The 11189-nt window shown below is 34.7% G+C and overlaps 1 protein-coding gene across 1 annotated transcript; it reads left to right on the forward strand.

The window, feature by feature from the left end:
- Positions 1-654: 654 nt before the first annotated feature.
- Positions 655-3498, forward strand: LOC127170420 (uncharacterized). The gene is made up of 4 exons (XM_051118333.1): positions 655-999; positions 2006-2047; positions 2929-2970; positions 3053-3498. The coding sequence occupies exons 1-4, from the start codon at positions 714-716 to the stop codon at positions 3295-3297; spliced, it is 615 nt and encodes a 204-aa protein (XP_050974290.1). The 5' UTR covers positions 655-713; the 3' UTR covers positions 3298-3498.
- Positions 3499-11189: the final 7691 nt, after the last annotated feature.

Here is an 11189-nt window from a genome sequence, read left to right on the forward strand (position 1 = left end):
CTGAGTCAGCTGTCAGTTCATGCTGTCACTTCCGGTTTTCTCAAGCGTAGATAAATGAAAATCAGCGATCATATGCACAATGTTTCTTCCCATCCATTTGAATCAAAACACTTGAAACCATCGTAAAAATACTAACAGTCTGTTGTCTTGTACCTTAAGACAGCAAACAGCAGTTTGATTATCCGGACTAATAAATAAGAGTCATAGGACCATTAGTATGATACTTTATTTGCATCTCTTGTGCTTTTTATTCCTAAGAACTGAATAAAACGAACTATATATGAGGACTGACTCAAGAGTAGGCTACAGCAGGGGCCGTATTTTCAGTTCTGTGCTTGTCAGAGTTTGTTTTTCTTCTCCATCATTGGGTCAGTGCTAGGGAATAAATAATAGCCTACTCTTTATAAAACAGAAATGCTGCATTCGCTGAAGACAGAATCAACATACTGTACACTGCTTTTAGTAATAGTTTCACCATTTTATCTCATGCTAGAAAACTGCCTCATCATCAGTGACAAGGTTTGCATACAAGTTGTATACCAGTCAGTGAAATAAGACAAATTTGTAATGTAATAAAGCTTTTCTTCTTTTGACACAGTAGCCATCCAGCGGTAAAAAAAAAAAATGCAACACACATAGAAAACGGAAGCTCTGCGAAAGAAAACGAAAGTAAACTCTGGCTTTGCAGCTGTAGTATAAACGTGTCGTGGAAAATGTCGCAAATCATCTTGAGAAACAAACCTAAACTCATCAAATGGCTTGTTTCGGGTTATGAATGTCTTTTGCAACATGTTCAAGCTAAACAACTTATAACAATGTCACAGTATAGTGAACTGATTGACATTACAGGTAAGGAAAAGGGCGTTATCAAACTTCTGGACATTATCCTTGGAAAGGGTGAAGATGTGTGTCGACAATTTCTGGATTTGCTGAAAGAAGATGATGTGAATGAATTTTCTCCTGAGCTCAGAGAATGGACCAAAACTGTGGACACCAAAGGTAAGTTGCTTTGCAAAAGCGCATTCTGCGCCGTAATAGTGGTCTCCTGCATTCATTCATACCATATCGACATAATGAATAAAAATTATTTCATAAAGTGAAACTAGTATACCATTTTATTTAAATTAGGTAGATAACTGGACAGCAACCAAACAGTCTTTTTTTAATAGTGGATTTTGTTTAAAAAACGCAAATGGAAAGCGTAAGAGCCATACAGCTATTTTTCTGTATATAAAACACTTAATTTAAGCCAAAACATACAACCATATTCGACCTACTGAAAAATGCCATTCAGCCTAGTGTGGAGTCTAGTATACATTAACAGTGATTTGGTACAAATATAATGTGATTTAACGGAAAGGGATGGATTTTCAGTCCGGAGTACCCTTATGTGTCTTAAGATAGGCCTAGCTAAACTTTGGACTACTAGGCGGCTATTACTACTATTACTACAATACTACTACTAATAGTCCTATTTTTTATAGTTAATATATAGTATAGTTAATATATAATATATAGTATAGTATAGTTAATATATAGTATAGTTCTTTTTTTTTTTTTTTTTTTGTAATGTGACAGACCAGAAAACTGAAAAAGACTACAAAAGAAGAGGAAGTAGTAACAGACCAATACAAGGTTAAATTTTAGATTATGTTGAAGTCTTTTTCTGTATAGGCTATATGTAGGCATGTAGGCTACTGTATATGCATGGATGTAATATGAGCCAGTATATACATTAACAAGGATTTGGGACAAATATAATGCGATTTAATGGAAAATGCTAGATTTGTAGTTTGGAGCTGTAGCTGGGCACATTTATCAAGCATCTTTATTCATAGTTCAGCTTTAGTGACATTGAACTGCTCTGCATTGAAAAGAATTGTGCTATGAATACTTTTAAATATGTATTGCGGTAAACTGGACAGATTGTTGTAATGCACTGCATTACAGTTCATGATTGCATGATTTTTGCCATCCAAAATAACTTTTTTTTTCTTTTAATCAGGGACTGCAAACATGACAGGACCATCAGACACCAAAGTACCACGTGAGTGTGATTTATATTTATTGATAATTGGAAAGATTCAGATGTACAATTAATAAATGTATGAATTGACAGATTTTTAATTTTAATTTTTTTTTTTTTTTGTAAAAAGGTAGCAACTTTGCATCTGATTGCAGCAGTATATATTCACCTACCATAACTAGTGCAAGTCTAAGCAACACTGAAATGAATATGAGTTTTGCACCCTCTGGCAAATCAGATGTGCTGGCAAAATCTAAGTGTAACACATGTACATTGCCTATAACAAACAAACGAACAAATAATGAATAAATAAATATTGGTCTGTGAAAACATTGCCTCAAACTATTAATATTTTCAGATATTTAATATTTAGATATTGTTGATTTTCTTTAAGGAATTTTTATATTAAAAAAAATAAGCTTTTTTAAATTTAAGCTGTTTTAATATGTTTTTTTTTTTTTAAAAGAAAAAAAGTTTTGGGGGGTTGCATTGTCATGATGCCCTCATATTTTGGACACATCCACATACCGTTCATAAAGCTAGTTTGTGTAATTTAGCAATTTTCTAAAAATAAACATCACAATTAAATAGCCAAATTCTAAATACAATTAAAGAGGGAAAACTATGATAAAAGAGTTGCACATTTAGTCTAAATTAAGCTACAGACCATCCAAAGGAGCTTTCTGATCTGTTAATACAAGTCATCAAGTAAGATACTTTATTATCATTGCACAAGCTACAATGAAATTCAGAATGGCAACTCTCATATATATGTCACACTTTAAAATGTATAAATAATACATTAAGCCACTGAAGGCACATTGCACACTGTATAAGATAGCTTGTTGTAGTGCATGTATTGTATGTCCTTAATAATAATCTTTGTTTCTTTAATGTTTCAGATCAGACACCTGATAGAGACTGTGAACACAGGCCAATACAAGGTTAGAGTAAGTTTTTTTTTCTCTCTACTCTATATATTTCTGTTCCCAATATCTTATGATTTTTTTCTTTTTGTATTCCTAGATTATCAGAAGTTCCTAAAGGAAACATACAGTAAGCTGATTCAAAAGGTGAAGAACATTGATCCAATTATTGATGATCTTGACCTACATGATGAATCAGTTGCAAATGTGAGAGCGAAGTCAACAAATCAAGAGAAGATGAGGAAACTGCTTGACTGTGTGAATTGTGAAAGCATTGCTAAGGACCTGTTCAACGCTCTGTGGAAGCATGAAAAACCTCTAATGAATGAACTGCTGAACAACTAAAACTTATATTGTTTACCCACCAATTTGTCCAAAAATATCCTTTCTTGATTTAAGAATGACTTTCTCCTTCTCTTTAATAAATAAGCCATTTTGGGAAATGAGCATGATTAAACATACTGTGGAGGGGAATCTTGGTTGGTGCAGTCTGTAGTTTCTTATGCTGTCTATATGTTTAAACATTTTTAAAGGGTTTTTTTTTTTCGGGTGAAGGAGTATTGAGGACCAAGTATACTATACAAAAAGAAGTACATGTACACATATCAGGGGTATACAGAAATAAATAAATGATGCAGTGTAGGTGTTATATGGTTTGTACTACTTTTTATTGTTTCTAAATGTTTCAATGTCAATTGTAAATTGTTGAAATGCTGGCAGTTTTCCATTACATCTTATGAATAAACTGAAGATTAAAAGTAAAGTAGTTAAAGTAAATTATGCTTGCACTCTAATTTTGTTTCTGCTTGCATTTCAATATAACAATTTTGAGTTGTTTACATAAACAAGAGGCAGAATCACCCTAGGATGTGGCCTGTAGGTGATGATAATTTTTTTTTATTATTATTCTTCAGCTTAGTCTTTTCTCTGCTTGTGTTCTATGGTGCTTGTTCAGCTTGAATACATTCGTTAGCTAACACAATCCGAACTCTGAAGTTTTGTATATGATGTGTGGTCCAGTTACCAGCCTGACACAGGTGGTAGTAATGGCATGTAATGGTAGTAAAGTACATTTTATGTGCTATATAATTTTTCTTTTGTTTTTCTTTCAGGTTTTCTTTTCTTTTTACCCCCCACAGCCTGGAGACACCCAAATTGTTGGCAAGTGATCGCAGACCAATAATGCATAATGTCAAACACAGTTCCTGGAGGGCCACAGCCATGCAGAGTTTAGTACCAACCCTGCTCCAAAACACAATGTCGTTTTCAAATATGTGATAATATGCAATATGTGTGCTCCTTTGGTTGTGTTATAATGATGATTAATTCTTGTGTGTGTTAAAATCATGGGCGTCGAAACCTTTGAATGCGGGTGGGACAGGACCCACCCACTTTTGAAGACCAATTATATCGGACCTACCCACTTTTACCATCTCTAATTCGGCAAATAGGCAGCATCTGGGGTGGAGAAGTGGACGGAGCGGGTGCGGGCGCAAAATGGCAACCAAACAGTCTTTGATGGATGGATTTTTGTTTAAAAAACGGAAGCGGAAGAGCAATAATATAACAGCTGTTGTTTCCTATATGAAACATTTTATTTACTCCACAATATACAAAAGTATTCGACCTATCCTGAAAAATATCATCCAGCCGAGTGTTAAATCAGCGTACATGATTTGGTTCAAATATAATGTGAAAAGGACGGATTGTTAGTCAAGAGTTGTCGCTGGGCGCCCTCAAATGTTTTAATTTTTTTTTTAGATAGCATCCTCTATATATATTATATAAAGTTACAAAACAGAAAAAGTCTGCAAAAGAAGAGGAAGTAGTAACAGGTCAATGCCAGGTTGATTAAATCTTTTTTTCTGAATGTATGCATGTATGCATGCAAGTACTGTACTGTATGTATATGAGTCAGTATATACGGTGCTTAAGAAATTTATTAGACCACCACCACCCAATGTAGGGTTTGTGCCACAGCTGCCCTAACAGTATTGGTGAATACCAAATTCTTTTTTTTTTTTTATTTCTGTAATGGTTAATCAACCAATATGTATACGTTCTTTAGTTCAGGACAGGACAGGACAATCAGGAACCCAAGTAATAAGTTAGTGGGATTTATAATTATTAACAATGTTAATAATTGAAATGAAACATTGTAAGATTTAAAAGTAACAATTATATGAATTGACAGATTATGACAGATTTATTTATTTATTTTATTTTATTTTTTTAAATATAAACAGGCAAAATCTCTGCATCTGGTGGCAGCAATGAATATGCGCCTACCATAACTGGAGCAATTCTAGGCCCCATTAAAATGAATATGACTGCTGCAACCTCTGGTAAATCAGATGAGCTGGGATATTGTAAGTGTAATGCATGTAAATGGCCTAAAACTATATATATATTAAAAAAAAAAAAAAAAAAAAAAAAAAAAAAGTCAGTAAAAAAACACTGCCTGAAATATAAAAAAAATCGTAATTTAATGAAATTGCTTTACCTTCAGAAATACAGATTATGATTCTCTGCAAGCCAAAGTAAATTTAATATAATGTAAGTATCTTCTGTAGCTTCTGAAGGCCAGTACTAAATAAAAAAAAAAAATGTTATTTAGGCAAAATAAGAAAAATGTACACCTTCGAATCTTAATGCATTGTTTTTCCTTCTGAAGCATCAGTGAGTGTTTGAACCATCTTCAGGTCATCTCATCATTTAGGTAACAACACAGTATTAAGAATCAAGTGTATGTAAACTTTTGAACAGGGTCCTTTTTATAAATTCAACTGTAGTTGTACTGTAGTCAACATTTAAAGTGGATCAAAACCTTTCATCAAAACCAAAACAGTACCATTCTTGATCCACTTCAAATGCTGACTAATATATTATTTTCTGTTGTGGACTATATGTAAACGTCTTTTATGTGAAATATCTTATTCAGGTCAGTACTAAATAAAAAATAGCATGCATTTTGTATGACCCCCCTTATTTTGGTAAAATAATGAACATTTTTCAGATTCTGCAAGTTGTATGTAAACTTTTGACCTCAACTCAATCTATCTATCTATCTACCTTAAATATATTAGCTAAAACATACACTTACTAGTCTGTGTTGACATGAGAGAAAATAAGCCGATTTTCATTCGCGCCAAATTAAAGATTATGTCATATTTGCATGTCATATTTTTCATGCACAGTCATTTGTAACCGTGTCAAACACAACTGGAGGCGCAGTAACAGAATTCATTCACTAGGTGGGGATGGTGGTTCAGCACAACGAGTGAACAGACGGAAGAACCGTGATTAAAGCACCTGTTGGCGTTCAGCATGGCACAGGTACAAATAAATACAAATGTTATATGAATTATAATTAATTGTTCCAACTATAGAGAGTTATTACACTTAGGTGGGTAAGTTACAGTTATATTTATACTCACAGGGAAGCATTCATGCTGCTTGGTGATTTGAGGCTTGTTTTTGTAAACATTTTATAAAGATTGTTTTATTCTCATTAGACTGTGGGAAATTATAAGAACTCAGAAGGGCACACGGAGTTCCTTGTCAGGCATTACATGTACTAGAGGGTAAATAAAAAGCAACATTTTTAACTACAGTGGTTGCAGTAATCAGAGCGTCAGATTAGAAACAGACTTTGGGTCTGTATCTTTATTGTGCGCTAACATGACTATTTTATATTTTTATCCTATTGACGTTTAAGTTGGGCAACTTTTGGAATATAGATTTTTTTTTTTACACAAATCTGATGTCAAACATCTATGGGACAATTTAAAACAAAAGCATTTTAAAATATCCAAATAAAAACATTAAAATGTAAAAAGTACAGAAAATGCCAATAGATGGTTTGCACCACTGATCTATATATAATGTTCTCTATTATAAATCAGTGGTTTGCACTTAAATCACGATTTGGCTAGTTACCCGGATGTACAGCCATATTGGCGCTACTCGAATGTAAACAACAGCATGGATTGCATGGTTAATGTACTACTGAATATGTTGTTCTGTTAATTTATGCTGTCTAAACCACAGAAAAAACGTGTGGAAGCTGCTCATCATATAGATCATATAGAGAAAGACTTGGAAGCAGGAAATGGCACAGTATTTTTAGAAACTAAAGTTAATAGGTGACAGTATTAATTAAAATATTAGCCTAATATTTACCTGCCTGACTGGAAATGATAAGAACAAACACGAATGTTGCTGCTCTGGAATCGTAGTTCAATTTGGCCAACCACAAACACCTTTTGTTCCTCAGACAGTTTTTTGCACTCTTCTCCTTGGTTTGTTATAAATTTTGGCAGTCTATAGTACCCCAAGTGTTTCTTTCAGATCCGACCAATTAGTACACTCCAAAACATGACAATAATTGACCGTTTTCAGCAGCAACAATCAGCAAAATGTGCAAGTTTCGTTCTGGTCAGTGGCTTTGTTTACGATCAGTGCTGTCAGTATAGCCGAATGATGACACGACGTGAAAACACTCTATAAGGCAGCTTTCTAAGTAAGCATTTAGGCAGTTTGCTGGTTTTTGAAATGCAGCCATCCCGATTTACCGCATTTGCGACTTTCCAAGTCATTTGTGTATGTGAAGTGTGTCTTTTTGGTTGCTTCAAGTACTACAGCTTTTTCCCTTTCAACCTGAAGTGTCTTCACTGCAGTAGGCTAATTGTTATTCCTCCTCTCGCCTGCCTGTCTGATGTTCTCGGGCCAGTCTGATGCCGCAGCCGTAAGCGGATCACTGCCCGGCCGCTAAAGCATCTCGCAGCAGACAGTGTAATTGTAAACAGGGTCAGAGATTTCTCCTTCCTAAATGACTGATGTGAATCGAGAGTTCCTCTTGCCCTTAAACCACTTATACAAGCATGATTTTCTCCTCTGGGTTGGCTTATGATGGTGTGGTGTTTCTTGCTAGTCAAGAACAGATTGTGAACTGATGAACACTGTCGGGAAAGCTTATCTGAACGAATTCAAAAAGACTTTAATTGAGAGAATGACTGACAAGATATTGTGTTAAATGCAAATTGTATTTAATAGCATTTTTAACATTGTCAGTTGAGGGTTATAAATGAAATATGGGGAGTTTGACACTGCAAGAAGGAAAACCAGAACAGGCAAGACTGTTGATTTTAAAATTAAAGGCCATCCTAAAATGAAAATTTAGTCAATATTTCCTCACTCCTATCTTCCAAATCTGTCCATACAATGAAAGTCAATGGGTACCAGTGTTGTTTTGGGCTTCAGTTTGTCTTTTTCTGTGTGTGTGTTCCACACACCAACACAAGGGGGTAAATTTGTTCAACCACATGAGACCCTCAGTTTATATAACAGATCTTTCATTAAGTAAAGAGTATGAGTTGGTCTTCTCCAACTATAGTGTGTGAGTATTGGACAACACAGGCTTATTTAAAGGCCTAGCACATGTCAATTGCAGTATTTCTACAATGCTTCCCAGAACTCTGTGGTACTCTAAATAGCCTTGTTGGGCTTAGGGGCATTCGAAATAGTTTTTGCTTTCTACAGGCTTTAGTAGAGACATGGGGGAATCACAGTGTCAAATGTCAGTTACTTCCTTTTTGTCTGTTCGCCTGTCTGAACTTCTTCCATACTGTTGCTCCCCTTGGGCACATTATTAAGCAGCCTTGAGCGCCTTTTAGTGTGCTTTTAATAGTAAAAGTGTTTCAAATAACGACAGTAGCGTTTGCTAGAATGCTAGGTGTTAAGGGCCGTCACACGCGTCATGTTTTTGCATTTAGAAGCTGCTGAATGAAACATGAGACATGTTTTTCAAAGATGAGCAACTTTTAGCTTGCTATTTTCCATAGTAGTCAGTGTGCACGCATACACATATGTATATGTACGCACTACCATTTAAAAGTTTGAAGTCTGAAGATCAAGAATAATTTTTTTTTCCCACAAAGATAGTAAGAAACTGTTTGCAACAATAAATAATAATAAGACTAAAGGTCATTGCATACTGAGTCAGAAATTTTTGCATGTTTAAAAATAAATACGACCTCACATTGTGTCAGTCGAGTTTATACACTGCCTCTGAAACTTTCATTAATCATAAAAAATTTGCAAAGAATGATGAATATGATGATGAATATGAAAAAAATGAAAAATCGCATACGAAAATTTCGAACTCGGTGTGCAAGGACCTTTACAGTGGCATGCGAAAGTTTGGGAACCCCTTGCGATTCTGTGAAAATGTGAATTTTAACAAAATAAAAGAGGTCAAACAAAATGCATTTTATTTTTTATTTAGTACTGTCCTGAGTAAGATGTTTTACATAAAAGATGTTTACATAAAGTCCACAAGACAAAAAATAGCTGAAATTATTAAAATAACCCCCTTCAAAAGCTTGGAACCCTTGGTACTTAATACTATGTGTGGTCACCTGGATGATATGAGTGTTTTTTTTGTTCTGTGATGGTTGTTCATGAGTCCCATGGTTGTTCTGAACAGTTAAACTGAGTACTGTTCTTCAGAAAATCCTCCAGGTCCTGCAGATTCTTCATTTTTCCAGCGTATTTTGCATATTTGAACCCTTTCCAGCAGTGACTATGATTTTGAGATCCATTTTTCACACTAAGGACACATGCAAAACGATGGATTAAGAGCTAGAGGTGAAAACTTTTGAATTTAAAGCTCAAGGTAAATTGTACTTAATTTGTCTTCCGGGAAACATGCAAATATCTTCTGTTGCTTTGAAAGGGTAGTACTAAATGAGGAGAAAAAAATCCAACAAAATAAGAGAAATTTGGACATCTTCATCCTGTTCAGAAGTTTTCACCCCCGGCTCTTTTTGCATTGTGTTTCCTTCTGGAGCATTAGTGAATGTTTGAACCTTTTTTAAAAGTTGTGTTTGAGTCCCTCAATTGTCTTCAGTGTGAAAAAATGGATCTCAGAATCATACATTCACTACTGATGAGGGTTCAAATATGCAAATATGCTGGAAAACTTTCACAGTCCACTGTATAATAACAAGACTATGTACCTAGACAGCATATTAGAATGAATTCTGGAAGATCATGTGACACTGAAGACTCAAGTAATGCTGAAAATTCAGCATTGCATCATGGGAATAAATTACATTTTAAGATAAATTAAAATATTAAACTTTTCTTTTAGATTATTTAAAAAATATTTCAGAATATTATTGTTTCAATGTATTTTTGGCCAATACAGCATGATAAACATGAGACGCATGTTTTAAAAAACATGTGAATTCTAGAATGATTTTTTAAAATTATCTGTCAAGTATAGAGCAATAGTGTAATATTTAACTTTTTTAATCGCCGTTTTGTTTAAACCCTAAACATACTGACCAACCTTTGAGACCATTAATTAAAGACTCAACCACATTGTTTTGTTCTTTCGCTACACAATGGAAAGTGACAGAATCCCATTAGAGAAATCCTGTATGGACAGAAAGGAGGAAATTATACTTTCCTCTCTGATTTCAACTCGCAGATGACGACAGCGTGATATGAGTCTGATTACTTGCCCTTTAAAGCTCTGGGACATATGGTCATGGGAAATGGCATAGTGTACTGTATGTAATGTCAGTATGTCACTGGGGTGGATTTTGAGGGGAACAAGGCTGAGCTAGTACATAGCAAGTCGAAAAGCTTGTGTGTGTGTTTTGGCTGTGCCTTTTTGTTCATTAACCTTCTTGTTTATGCTGTTTTCACGGATAACTAGAAGTATGTAGATTATAGATGCCATTAATGCCATTTTATTGGCAGGTTATGGCTCTTAGAAAACACAATGGGTTGCATCCATATCGCATCAGAGCACCAGAGCTAACAGAAGCAGGATTGGTTTTAAATGGCAGTTTGATTAGGTCAAATCTAATTATGTTGTCTTATTAAGTAAAATCCCTTTCAGTTTGCCATCTGGACAGTATTTGAACTTTTCACCCTTTGTGCATGACAAAATAACAGTATTAATGTCACAGTGTGTTGGAGTAAAGAGACATATAGCCGTAGAATAATAAACGAGGCAGTCTTTAATGAAACTAAAACACTGAAACAAACTAAAACTCAGGAGGCACAGAGGAACAGGGAACAAAAGACATTTAGCAGCAGACAAAGAAACTCTGAACAAAACACTCTTTAAGTATACAACTTAATGGTCGGGGGGGGATGAGACAGACCTGGAAATCAATTAGGACACAATAGAAACAGGAACAGGAAAACCAAATATGGGCATA

The sequence above is a fragment of the Labeo rohita genome, chromosome 9 (genome assembly GCF_022985175.1).
Source record: "Labeo rohita strain BAU-BD-2019 chromosome 9, IGBB_LRoh.1.0, whole genome shotgun sequence".
NCBI classification, from domain to species: Eukaryota; Metazoa; Chordata; class Actinopteri; order Cypriniformes; family Cyprinidae; genus Labeo; species Labeo rohita.

What these genes read in the sequence shown, in the direction of transcription:
- LOC127170420 (XM_051118333.1), top strand. Translation starts at nt 714, where the DNA reads ATGTCGCAAATCATCTTGAGAAACAAACCTAAACTCATCAAATGGCTT. An exon ending in ATCAGACACCAAAGTACCAC is followed by an intron (nt 2,048 to 2,928) that starts GTGAGTGTGATT and finishes TTAATGTTTCAG; the next exon opens with ATCAGACACCTGATAGAGAC. An exon ending in TGAACACAGGCCAATACAAG is followed by an intron (nt 2,971 to 3,052) that starts GTTAGAGTAAGT and finishes TTGTATTCCTAG; the next exon opens with ATTATCAGAAGTTCCTAAAG.